At 54.9% G+C, this 12,998-nt stretch overlaps 1 protein-coding gene and 1 long non-coding RNA gene across 4 annotated transcripts; one reads left to right on the plus strand and one right to left on the minus strand.

The window, feature by feature from the left end:
• Positions 1-475: 475 nt before the first annotated feature.
• Positions 476-5,349, minus strand: LOC139076154 (uncharacterized). The gene is made up of 4 exons (XR_011527452.1): positions 4,706-5,349; positions 3,564-3,620; positions 1,836-1,948; positions 476-1,063 (listed from the first exon to the last, which is right to left on the minus strand). It is a non-coding gene; the product is annotated as an uncharacterized lncRNA (long non-coding RNA).
• On the plus strand, positions 5,306-11,071 carry CISH (cytokine inducible SH2 containing protein). 3 transcript variants are annotated; one of them, XM_008532776.2, is made up of 3 exons: positions 5,306-5,855; positions 9,026-9,246; positions 9,477-11,071. In XM_008532776.2, exons 1-3 carry the CDS (start codon positions 5,836-5,838, stop codon positions 10,007-10,009), a joined length of 774 nt encoding a protein of 257 aa, XP_008530998.1. In that variant the 5' UTR covers positions 5,306-5,835; the 3' UTR covers positions 10,010-11,071. The 3 variants fall into 3 exon arrangements, with proteins under 3 accessions (XP_008530998.1, XP_008530997.1, XP_008530999.1); XM_008532775.2 differs by having other exon boundaries at positions 5,497-6,080; XM_008532777.2 differs by lacking the exon at positions 5,306-5,855 and adding an exon at positions 7,036-7,283 and having other exon boundaries at positions 9,022-9,246.
• The last annotated feature ends 1,927 nt before the right edge of the window (positions 11,072-12,998 follow it).

The following is a 12,998-nucleotide window of genomic DNA, read 5'->3' on the forward strand; positions in this document are numbered from 1 at the left end:
GGTAGCCATTTGAATTGGGTGTTTTCTCTGCACGGTGCCAGGCGGCCCTCCAACACTGGCGTGTGAGGCTTGCGACTTTAGTGGTGGCCCACCGCCCGCGTACCTGAAGTCTCAATTTTTGCCAACATGCCCCAATGAAATGGCATTTCGTTGTGATTCGCGTCTCTCTAGTCCCTGGTGGCTCTAGGCGTCTCCCTGGCACTGACATCTCTCCCCTCTGTGCATCTCCTTCTCACATCCGTGGCTTATTTTTCCCCTTGGGATACAGCGTTCTTAAACCAGAAATCCTAAATTCCCATTTGGTCAGATCCATCATTTTTTCACCTTATGCTGTGGGCTTTTGGTGTCGTGTTCACAAAGTCTTCTCCCCCCACTCCAGTGACAGATATTCTCCATTAGCTATGTGTTTCCCTTCCACATTTAGGTCTCTATTCTGAGAGACTATCTTACATATTTTGACCATATTTCGAGCCAGTTTTCCCATCACAGGCTGTTAAACAACTCTTATTTCACAAATGAGGAAACTGAGGCCCCCTGAGAGGAAACAACTCATCTAGAGCTGCAGGGGGTGTTGCTGTCTCCTGGGACAAATCTGTACTACCACTGCACATCTCTCCCACCCCCCTGAATTAGGTGGCTCGATTGGGACTGAGAAGGGGCAACTCAGGCAGGATCCCTGAGTGGGCCTCTGCTGTCATCTACAGGCCTCCAGCAGGACTGCAGGCACTGCGGCCTTGGTTTCACCCATAGGAGTCTGAGCCATTCTTCTAGCTTCAGGATTGGGGCCTGGTGATGTGGCGGTGGATGCCTGGGCTGCAGGTCCTGGAGAGTGGGCACCCACTGTGTGCAGACGTTGAGCTGGATGAGAGTGTGGGGGCTCTGTCTTGTCTCCTTGAGGTGACTTTCAAGCTAGCAGGGTTCGGTGAAACAGAAACCCTGATGATAGCCTTAACTGACCGTATTGAACCTTCTTTCAGATCAGATGCTGGGTGGGTGCTCTGCCTGGGCACCCCATGACCTCAGTGGGACTTGAGGAGGGAGGGTCATACGCATCCTACATGGTCTACAGGACAGACAGAAAAGACAGAGAGAAGCCCTGAGAGGTCAAGCCCTGCCCAAGGTCAGTAGTTATCACAGCATAGCCCCCATCCCAAACCCCCAAGAACAACCCCAGGGCCCAGCTCTCACCCTCAAACTATGCCCTCCTGTCATGTGCCTCCTTGCCCCCCTCCCACATCCACATGTAGAAACATACTCTCACGCACGTTCACATATGCACACATATATACACAATCATATGTTTACACCACACATGCACACACATTTATGCACAGCTGGACCCAGAAATCTCTGTCCCTGAGCCCCACCTGAGAATCTGATCCAAGATCTCAGAGCCTTGGAGGAAGCCCTGTGATCCAGAAGCATCTGCGGCTTAAAGACTGGAGACAAACCCTCCCTCTGGAGGCCACTGGTTTGGGCCAGGCAAACCTGAAGCTAAGCAGGTATTATTCTGGACAAGCAGGGTCCCACTCATAGCAGAGTGCTAGGCAGCTGAGGATGGAGGCTGGCTCCTTGTTCCTTCCAAGGGCAACTCAATATATGCTGTGGTCTTTGAGTTATCTTATTTTATAAAAATGGAGTTAGATTACAGTTGTCCTAAAAATGTTGTAATTGTATTTTTTAACTGGTCTCTTTTTTATATTAAAAAAATTTTTTTGAGGAAAATTAGCCCTGAGCTAACATCTGCTGCCAATCCTCCTCTTTTTGCTGAGGAAGACTGGCCATGAGCTAACATCCATGCCCACCTTCCTCTACTTTACATGTGGGACACCTACCCCAGCATGGCTTGCCAAGCGGTGCCATGTCCTCACCCGGGATCCGAACTGGCGATCCCTGGGCTGCCGAAGTGGAACGTGTGCACTCAACCGCTGCACCACCAGGCTGGCCCCTATATTAAAAAAAATTTTTTTTAGGAAGATTAGCCCTGAGCTAACTGGTGCCAATCCTCCTCTTTTTGTTGAGGAAGACTGGCCCTGAGCTAACATCCGTGTCCATCTTCCTCTACTTTTTATGTGGGACGCCTACCACAGCATGGCTTTTGCTAGGTGGTGCCATGTCCACATCCAGGATCCAAACCGGTGAACCCTGGGCCGCCGAGAAGCGGAAGGTGCGAACTTAACTGCTGTGCCACCCGGCTGGCTCCATAAATTTTTAATTGCATAAAACTTGCTTGTTATAATAAATTCAAACTATACAGAAATGTAAAAAGTAAGCAATGGCGATGCCTCTCCTCTTGCAGTCTCCATATCCAATGCCAGTGTTTACACAAGCACCACGTTCCCCACATGGGCCCATCAGAGATGTTTTACAACTGCTCACTTAACCTAGAAGAGTCAGGATGCATGATTTCCCCTCGCTACTCATGTTGCAGTAACCATCTGCCACATCCAACTGCACACTGATGGGAGGATTCAGTATTTGGGATGGCTAGGTTGGGGCAGGGGTGGGTTCATGGTGGCAGACTCTGCCACACAACCCTCCGTGATAGCTTTATGTCCAAGGGGATGGGGGCCAAGGCCTTTGGAATAGCTTACAGAGATGGGGGGTGGGGGGGTCCAATGCGTGCCTAAGGGAGGAGGTACTGAATATACACCCCCAACCCCCCCATACATACACCTATGGACTATCCTTCCAGGAGAGGAGAGGCTGCACATGGTGAGAATGTAGAAACCAAATGAGCCAGACTTGGAGGAAGGCACTGCTGTGTATTCTCATGACCCATGCTGGGACTGTTCTGGGTAGGGAGGGGTAGGAAGATCCCGCAAGGCCAATCCCTGGAGTGCAGGGGAGGAGTTATCCTGGAAGGAAAAAATCTATGGTTGGAGCCGTCCCGTGGCTGAGTGGTTCAGTTCATGGATCCTGGGCGCAGACACGGCACTGCTCACCAAGCCATGCTGAGGTGGCATCCCACATGCTACAACTAGAAGGACCCACAACTAAAAATATACAACTATGCACCAGGGGGCTTTGGGGAGAAAAAGGAAAAATAAAATCTTAAAACAAACAAACAAACAAAAATATCTATGGAGATCTGGCAAGTGAACCCACAAGAGGAACTGCCACTAGCTGGAGGAATTGCCACTGGGTGGCAGTGTGGGCCCAGCAGTCAAAGCAGGGGTGCCAGCAGAGCAGCTAGGGCAGGAGAGGCGATAATGAGATGGCCAGAGGGACCCACAACACATGGGGCAGGCAGGTGCCTGGGGCAAAACAGGAGCACACCACAGGTGAGGTGCGTAACACTCAAATTCACAAAGGGTGGGTGGAGGGCAAAACGCTTGGGACCCTTTAGTTTACACACAGAACTGTGCAATCACTGATTTCTGTAGGGGACACTTTCAAGGGGACACCCATGGTGCTCTGACATTGACTGGCCTGGGGCAAGGAAGCGTCAATGAGAAGGTTAAAACTGGATCCTGAAGGACGCCTAAGAGTTGGCATGTCGCAGGTGCCTCAAGAGGAAGTGGGGGTGGGGGAAGGGCCCTGGGATCCAAGCCCCAACTCACCACTGGCTAGCTGTGAGATCTAGGGTACGGTATAACCTCTCTGTGCCTCTTCCTCACCTGTAAAGAGGGGACAATATGTAGTAGTTAGACAATGAAATGAAGCTAGAAATTCCTGAGAGTGCCTGGCACATGGTAAGCATTCAGTAAAACAGTCAAAGTTAGAGGGAGGTAGAAGAGTCTTGGGGTAGAGAGCTTGGGATTTGGCCCCATAGAGACCCAGGTTCAAATCCTAGCTCTGTTGCTTGGCAGTTGTGAAGCCCTTTTTTCTTCATTGTAATAGGACAGCAGACTTCCTACTGGAGAGACAGCACCTTACACAGAGGCCCCATGCTGGGCTCTCCAGGTGCCCCAGCCATCAAAGTGAGTGATGAGGTCTCCACATCAGCCCCCATCCCAAGAAACCACCTTCTGGCCTACTCAGAAGGGGCTCACAGGGCTACACTGAAGCTCAACTTCCCTTCTGGAAATTTACAGAGAAGTTGGTCCCCTGAAGTCATTTCTCATCTTAATTAATTATTGTTTCCTGTCTCACTGGGTTTTGCTGCTGGATCCCCTCTGTCCTCCTCCTCACCCCAGGCAGGGCAAGCTCAGCGCTGTCTGCCCTGGGAAAAGCCTGGATACTATCATTCAGGCTTCTGAACACTGCCAGGAGTCTGTCATCCTTGCCAGGGGAACCTGACGTTTACCTTCTTTCTGGGGAACCTGGGGGTATACACTGGGCAGTGAGGGGAAGTGGACCCTGCCACCTGCCCAATTCTCTCCCTCTCCTTTTGGCCTAAAGACTTGGAGGAGGTGTGCACAGCCCCTATGGCCTTTCCAGATGCTCCCTGGTGAATGCAGTGAACTGGGAAAAGGTGGAGTGGGTGGGGGGTAGAAGCATGCACTTCTGACTTGGCATTGGGATCAAACTCTGGCCCTGTTATTTCCTAGCAAGGCATTTTGTTCCTCGGGGCTCAGTCTTCTCATCTACATAATGGGGGCAATAACAGCTGTTGAGGATCAAACACAGCAACTGCTTCATGTAGATTGCAGCAGGTGTCCTTGCTCCATCCCTCTATCTTTATCCTCCTAACTTCAGTTTATCTCTGTGTGTTTGGAGCTCCAGGTCTCTTTCTCACATTTGGGGGCAGGGGACCACCAACCCAGAGACACATGTGGACTGTCCTGTGGGGTCAGCTAGAGCTGACCATCCGTGCCTGCCTCTCCAAGTCGGTAGTCACTTCTTCCCTGGCTGGCGGCCGGCCAGAGGCCAGCGTGGGGCCGAGACTGGATGGCCCTGCCTGGTGCACAAGGTTGGGATGTGCCTTCACACCCATCTCTTTCAGAGAAATCGTTCTCTCCCGGATTCTTTTGGCTGTGGTGGCCGCAGGCTTGACCCCCGTGGATCTGCTCAGGGCCATCGTTGATCTAAGGCCTCCCCCTGCACTCCTCCCCGGGCCGTGTCTCTCTCCAAACCCCACCCCAAGCCACCCACTTTCCCACCGTCCCACAAAGAGTACGGGGGGCGGGATCCAAGCGCGGCCCAGAGGGGGCGCTTCACACCAGACAGACCGCCTTGCAGTAGCCGCTAGCTGGGAGGACAGGCCCACGACCCCGCCCTCGCGCTGCCACTGGTTCGGCAGAGAGATAAGGGGCCCTGTGCCCGACGAAGCGGAGCGCCCAAAGGAAGTCTGGACTCGGGGTGGGGGTGGGGGTGGGGGGGAGAGGTAGGACCCCTGCCCCTCTCCCTCCCCATCCCTGGCCTTCTTCAACTGGGTCTTTCACTACTGGTCTCTTGGTTACGCTCAACGCCGCTGGGTCACGTCCGCCTCGGATTCACGCACTGCAATTGGCCCGCCCTGGCCACTTGGCTCCGCCTCCTCCGAGGCGATTGGTCGGCGCGTGTGGCCCCGCCCTATTTTCCTGGAAAGTTCTTGGAAATCTGTCAAAGGTGTTTCCTTTAGTCACCCTCCGCCCCAGACGCAGGAGCTGACACCTCCCCACCGCGCCCCTCCCCAGTCCGGCAGCACAGGCGGCGGTTCTAGGAAGACGTCGCTTCCGGGAAGGGCTGGGACACAGAGGACAAAAGATTAGGTGGCTCGCCCAGCCCCGCCCTCCCGGCCCTGCCCGCCCCCCGCGTCCTCCTGGCCCGCCCGTGCTGCCGCCTCTCAGTCCCTGCCCGCCGCCTGTGCGCCCCGGGAGCCTGCCCTACGAGTGCGATCCGCGCCCGCTGGCTCCCTCCAGCCGCCGCCGTCCGGCCGAGCCCCAGCTCCGGAGCTGCCGCTGCCGGGACATGGTCCTCTGCGTTCAGGGGTAAGCGCGGCTCTGTGCTCCCGCCCAGCCTCCGCGCCCGAACACCGGGGAGTACCGGCCTCATGCTAGCTGCCGGGTATTGAGAGGACTTGACGGGTCGGAGATGACCTGGCGCGGAAGGACTTCGGGAGTGACAACAGGGAATGGTGACAACACCGTCACCACCTCTACTCGCACTGTGGGTAGGGCAACTGTGAGGTCGGCTGGCGACAGGAGGAACACAGGGTGAGCTAAGCCTGGGTTCTGGCTGGAGCAGGTGGACGCCAACGGCAGCGCGTCCTCCAAGACGTGGCTCACCTGCCCAGACCCCCTTCTGGGCTCAGAGCGCTCTACCCTAGCCTGCCAGCCACACGACCTAGTGGTGACCTTGGGCCAGCCCTTGCCCCTCTCTATCCTGTCATCCACTCTCCTGCCGTGGGCTAGCAAATTAGGCTCTTCTTGGGAAGCCAGCCTGAGATCTTTGCCTCTCCCCAGGCTGACCTACTGACCAGCAGTTCTTGGAAAAGTCTGGATTTGGCCTGGTCCTTCCTGGGGTACCCCTACCATCGCCTCACCCCACCTCTCAGCCCAGCCTGGGATCCCATTGTGAGAAAGACTTCAGCTTCTGTCTCCCTTCTCCAGTTTCCCAAAGACTTGTGGAGGTGGGGTGAGAGCTAATAAGACAGAGTCTTGGCTTCAGCTGAGCATTCTTGGCATATTCCTTCCACCCAGAGCCTCAGCGTCCCCTTCATCAGAGGAGTCTGATGCTCTCCAGACTGATCTGACAGGAATTCAGAAAACTCCAGGGAGAGAGAAAGGAGATATGCCTGGGTGCTCCACACCCAGGGAGAGCCGGGTGGCCCAGTGGCTGCTATCAGAACTGGCGTGGTACCGAGTGAGGAAGGGTGGAAGGTGGGGCAAGGCTGAAGTGCCCCTTGCTCTGAGCAGTCCTGTTTCTAGGGAGGAAACCTGGAGGTGCCAGGAAAACTGTCCTGTAATTCTCCCTGATTGTCTCCAGCATCAACCTTCCTCCTCTCTGAATTTCGGGACTCCTGAACACTTCCCCCACTACTGCCTTCCTCCTCGGACCCTCCCAGTTTCTGGGTCCCACACTCTTTTTCACTTTGCTCCAGCTGAAATTCCGCTTGGAGCCTCAGAGCGCATGTTGGGTGTCAGGGAGTAAGATTTTTAAGACCACACACAGAGCCACAGACCAGCTGGTGCCCTCTTGGGGTAGCGGGCAGGGATTCCCAACTGTAGGTTTGGGCTGCTAGCTTTGCTGAGGGTTCCTCCCTCGGGGTTGAGCGTGCCCCACTGGCATGCGTCCCCAGGCAGGACTCACAGGCTGGGCTCCACAGCAGGCACACACACGTACAGGCCACCCACACCTGGAACACACCAGCCACCTCCCCTGCCATGACGATGACACAGCCCTGGACACACCTCTCCTCAGATACACAGTCACTCACCAGGAGCCTGTGGAGACCAATATAGCCACTCACACACCTACACACCGTATCGGCCCCAGAGGTGCCCAGGCCCTCATGTGCCCTGCTAAACTGCCTGGACATGGCTACCCCCAGAGGTTCTGGCCTGACCACCTAGCTACTACCATGCTCCTGGAAGGCTCCTGGGCCTGAGCTGAACTCTGGGCCCCAGCAGGCAGGCCACAAGTCAGTTCCCTGGAACTCAGCCTCCAGCTCCCCGAGTGGGATTCCAGAGCTCCCATAGTGCAGCCAGGTTGGGTGTGGAAAAGTATTAGGCAGGCTTTGGTGTGCCAGGGTCTTGCTGCCCCTTCTCCTCATGAGTGGGCATGGGGCCCTGATTTGTTAAAATCTTCTAAGGGTCACCTATAACCTACACTGTCAGATCTGACTCCTCTATCTGGTTCCTGCCATCAGTTCCTGCCTACCTCTTCCTGCCTTGTAAGCACTACCTGGGACCGTTTACCCTTGTTGTCATCTCTGCCCAGAATGCCTCCCCCTCCTTCCTTTGACCTGGCAGACTCAGCTCAGGAGCAGGCAGACCCTGACTCCCCAATGACACTTTTGCTTTTCTCACTTGGGTTATAAGTTCTCCTTTAGGGCAGGGCCCATGGTTTCATTATCTTTGTTTTCAAAGGCCCAGCAGGGGACCAGCCTGAGGATGTATTTTGTGAGGAGGGAGGGAGGACCAGCGCTCTCTTCCTTGGCAACCAGGGCCATGCCCTGCTTCTCACTCCCAGGAAGCCCCAGGATCACCATGCTGGCTGGGTGGGCTTACCCTAGAGGGAAGCTACTGCTCTGTTTGAGGCCAACTCAGCAACCCAGGCGTAGCCATCTAAGAATACCAGTGGCCGCACCCGTCAGTATCTGGGGTGGTAGGACCCCTCATTGCAGGGTGGAAATTGAGGCCTAGTGAAGGGCAAGGTGTGTAAAATATCATAGAGCCTAGTACAGCTGACTTGCCAGGGTGGGATCTGGAATGTAGGATGAGTACCCTGCCCTTTGGTGGGAGCTCATATTTATGGGAGGTGGGACTTGCCAGTGCCTTTATAGGCCACTGTCCACCTCAGAGCTTGGGCTTGGAGGAACAGAGAACAGGAGTCTCCCCTGTTTGGGGAGATTGTTCCAGCCTCTAAGTCCTGGCCAGTGTGGACCCAGGTCCCTGTGACAGATACTCTTATCTGTGGGGAGGTAGCAGCATGTGACCTCAGGCCTCCTACCATAATCTTGAGGCCTCTCTGGAGGACCCCACACAGGCCCATCCCATGACCCAACCAGAACCAGTGCCATTTAATCAGCCCACCTCAGCCAGGAGGGCACCAATGTGAGGTTTCTTTGCACTGGATCCTATCAGTGTGGTGGGAACGCTAACTGGCCACTGTGAGCTAGAAATGCCTATAGTTAATGATCCGTGTTTTTGGTTAGTGCAAAACAGAGAAAGAGAGAGTACTGTTTAATAAATGCAGGAGGGTGGAGAAGTCTCTTTCAAAAGAGGACAACATGTATGGGAAGCCATCAAGGGGCCTTTTGTGATGACAAGTAGGAGGTGAAGTACTGGTCTCATTGAGCCCCTGGGTGGGCAGAGGGGAAACAGGCTCAGAGTAAGATGAACTGGCCAGATGTCATGTGCCAGTCTTGGGTGTAGGTGATTTCTGGAAATGGGGAGAGAACCGGGCCTCCATTCACTGCCCATCCACCCTCTTCTAGACCTTGTCCTTTGCTGGCCGTGGAGCAGATTGGGCAACGGCCCCTGTGGGCCCAGTCCCTGGAACTGCCTGAGCCAGCTATGCAGCCTTTGCCTGCTGGGACCTTCTTGGAGGAGGTGGTAGAGGAGACCCCAGCCCAGCCAGAGAGTGAGCCCAAGGTGCTGGACCCCGAGGAAGATCTGCTGTGCATAGCCAAGACTTTCTCCTACCTTCGGGAATCCGGTGAGTCTGAGGAGGGAGACAGGCCTTGCCCTGGGAAGTCTGATAGGGGAAGCTTGGCTTTGCCTGTTGAGTCTGATTTGGGAGGCATGCCCCTGCCCAGGAGAGTCTGCTGGAAGAGGTACAGCCCTGCCTAGAAAGTGGGAAGGGGGAGACAGAGCCCTGCCCTGGTTTGGTGTCCCCAGCTAATTTCCACTGTGACCAGTCTCTCGGTCCCCTCTTCACTTGCCTAGGTTGGTATTGGGGTTCCATTACTGCCAGCGAGGCCCGGCAACACCTGCAGAAGATGCCAGAGGGCACATTCCTAGTACGGGACAGCACTCACCCCAGCTACCTGTTCACTCTGTCAGTCAAAACCACTCGCGGCCCCACCAATGTGCGCATTGAGTACGCCGACTCCAGCTTCCGTCTGGACTCCAACTGCCTGTCCAGGCCACGCATCCTGGCCTTCCCAGATGTGGTCAGCCTTGTGCAGCACTATGTGGCCTCCTGTGCTGCTGACACCCGAAGTGACAGCACTGAGCCTGCACCCACCCCGGCCTTGCCTACCCCTAAGGAAGATGCACCTGGTGACCCAACGCTGCCTGCCCCTGCGGCCACTGCTGTGCACCTAAAACTGGTGCAGCCCTTTGTGCGCAGAAGCAGTGCCCGCAGCCTGCAGCACCTATGCCGCCTTGTCATCAACCGTCTGGTGGCCGACGTGGACTGCCTGCCACTGCCCCGGCGCATGGCTGACTACCTCCGACAGTACCCTTTCCAGCTCTGACTCAGCCAAGCATCCGCCTAGCCTTACCCAGCCATCCCCTAGAGACACTGGGCCCAGCTGGACTTGGGCTCCCACTGTCCCTCCTCCCGTCATCCTGGTGCCTGCATGGATCTGGCAGGAAGAGCCAGCAGGAGCAAGGCTGGAGGTGAGGGGTAGGGGGAAGTGTCACACAACTTGGAGGTTGTGCCCCCAGCTCCCATGTGGCTCCATTTTGGTGAGCCATGTGTCAGAAGAGAGGGAGACAGGCAGGACCTCGTCTTACCCTGTGGGCTGGGCACAGGTTTGCTGTGGCCTCCTGAACTATGTGGACTTTCCTAACCCTGGTTTCTTAGTCCATAGGGTGGGGCGGGCCCCCTCCTTCCAGCCAGCCCATCTCAGGGAGGTTGGCAGCCAGAGGAACTGAGGTTGACAGTGACAGTCCCCTGGAGCAGGGGAGCAAGCCGGGCTGGGGACTGCACAGTTATATAGTATTTATTTATTTATTCTTGGGTTGGTCTCAGGGTAAGCCAACCCCACCTCTCAGCCCTGAGCCCTGAGTGCTCTGGAGACTCCAGCTCTGCCCCAGCTTCTCTGGTTCCTCCCTACGGAGAGCCCCATCCTGAGACATGTTGCTGGACCCAAGGCAGTCCTGGAAGTCCTGGCACTGACCCACCTGCCTGTCAATGTGTCCACCTTCTTCTGCCCGCAGCCCTGTTTTAGGAGGGTGAGTGAATGGACAAGAAATTGGAACCAAAGTGTCAGTTTCCAGCAGAGCCTGCCTTCCACCCTCTTGCAGGGCAGAGCTCCATCTGCGCAGAGCTGGTCTTGCTGGGGTACAGGCCCCACGTGAGCGCATGTGCTGTGTCAGGAAAGCGGGTGCTGGTTGAAGGGCTGCCGCTCGCGCTCTGCTGGGGCTGCTTCCTGCCCGGGAAGGTGCCTGCACGTGAGAAAGGGGAAGAAATACATACCTGATAAGATTTTATAAAATAATTATTACAACAAAAAAAAGTTTGGTAGTCTTTTTCTTCCACTGATTTTTCTGTAATCACAATAAAACCGTACCTTTCATTTAAGGAACACCCATTGGGGCCTCTTTTGAGTTCTGTACATAGTTTGTCCCCTTTGATCTTATTATCACTATCCTCAGCTTTACATCTGAGTCAGCCGAGGCCTAGAGACCTTATATGGCTGAGCAGGCCCTGCCGGGGGACCATTATAAAATAGATGGGACAGGGAACAGCCTTCCTCTCATTCCCCTTTGTTCCCCTTGGAGGATGGGAGGCAGGAGGTGAAGGCCAGTTAGATTTCCTGCAGAGTCACTGCCCAGGTCACTGCCAGGTGGCGGGTGGACAGAGGAGCACCAGACCTGAAAGATGTGTAAACAGGAGATGCCAATTAAAGATTGAAAGTAGAGAATTCTGGGGGATGAGTGATGTGGACCACTCCTGGGGGTAGCATATTTGAGATGAGGCCAACAGTCAGAGGAATCAGGGCCAGCCATTCCGGGGAGAAGGTACAGGTCATGTGAAATCACCAGGGCGTGACTGGGAAGCTCATATTCCTGACCATAGAGAGGCCTGGGGAGGGGTCATTCTGTGCTGTGGGGAAGAATAGTTGAGTTGGGGATAGTGGCCAGTAAGCTGGCAGGGCCTGGCCTGAGGTGGAGGCTGGTGGGGTTCTGGCCCAGGCTGGTTGGAGTTGGGGGACCCTCTTCTCTCATTCAGGGTCCTGCACACCAGAAGTGGGTGGAAGAGCCATTAAAATGAAAACTCTCCATTATCTGATGATCTGACTTTGGAATACTTCAGCCTATAATCCCACTACATCCTGAAATTTTCTGCAGCTTTACTTAAATACATCATAAGAAAGCTCCTCTGAACCTCATTCATAGCCTTCTAACCCTTATTTTAGAAATGGTTCTAACCTTCCTGTTTTCTTAGCCCTTAGATAGTTAGAAGTTGCAGATTAGAAAAGGCAAATCCTGGCAGATTGAGAGCAGGGAGGTGTGAAGAGTGACATGTTGATAACAAGGAGGAGGCAGGAAAGGATAAAAAGCAAGAACTATGGAGGCACAGCACCTTGGGGGACATGGAGATAGTCATGGCAAAGAATGGAGTTGATGCTGGGGGAGAGTGAGCCAGAGGTAGATGAGGGCTGCTTTTACTGGGAGTGGTGCCCAGGCCCCAAATATCCAAGCTGGCACTTTATCTGCTGCTAACTGCAGGGCCTGATGGCACACTTCCTCCAGGTCACCGTGGCCCTGCCAGGGATGTCTGTGGTTCTTCATTGCTTCAGCCTGGATCCCAGCCCTTTTCTGACTCCCAAAATGCCTGAGTTGGCCCCTCAGTCTGCTCCATTCCCAGATCTAAGTCACCCAGAGGGCGAGTAGTGGACACAGAGGAGCCAAAGGCAGGCTGTTCCCTAGCTGGTGCTGTGTAGCCTAGACAGAAAGCTGCTGTAGCAAGAAAAGCCCAGAAACTCTTCATTGTCCATAGAGGGGGACACATCTCAGGAGGCCTGCCAGGTGCTGGCAACGGACAGTGCTTTACACCCTCTGTAGTGCTCACCACAACCCTGGGAGTGGGTCTAAATATTACCCATACTCCATGGGTAAGGAAACTGAGGCCCAGAGAGGGCAAGGGACTGGCTAAGGAAGTGAGGCACAGAACAGAGCTAACCCTGAGGGGTCCCAACTGCCCATCTGCCCCTGGCCTGCTACATGAGATGGCAAGAACAGGCAGCCACAGTGGCAGCTTTCAGGAGAGTTGCTCTTGGACATTGGTTTTATGCCTGTGTCCCTGCATGCTAGGGTCTCTGGAGCCAGTGGCATGGCTAAGAGAATCCTATCCTCCTCACCCTTGCCTCAGCTCAAGCCAGGGTCCAACTCTTGCCTGGGGAGGGGCTGCCAGCTACTTCTGACCTCTGATATTTTTCTGCTTCAATCTTCTTTTCGTGTTTCCCAATCAGGGGAGTGAGTGATGCCTGCCTAGGACAGGGGCAAGTGAGGGCA

The sequence above is a fragment of the Equus przewalskii genome, chromosome 15, assembly GCF_037783145.1.
Source record: "Equus przewalskii isolate Varuska chromosome 15, EquPr2, whole genome shotgun sequence".
Lineage (NCBI taxonomy): Eukaryota > Metazoa > Chordata > Mammalia > Perissodactyla > Equidae > Equus > Equus przewalskii.

Coding starts and splice junctions, on each gene's coding strand:
- CISH (XM_008532777.2), top strand. CDS start 7,154: ATGCGTCCCCAGGCAGGACTCACAGGCTGGGCTCCACAGCAGGCACAC. Junction 7,284..9,021: donor AGCCCTGGACACACCTCTCC/TCAGATACACAG, acceptor ATCCACCCTCTT/CTAGACCTTGTCCTTTGCTG. Junction 9,247..9,476: donor CTCCTACCTTCGGGAATCCG/GTGAGTCTGAGG, acceptor TCACTTGCCTAG/GTTGGTATTGGGGTTCCATT.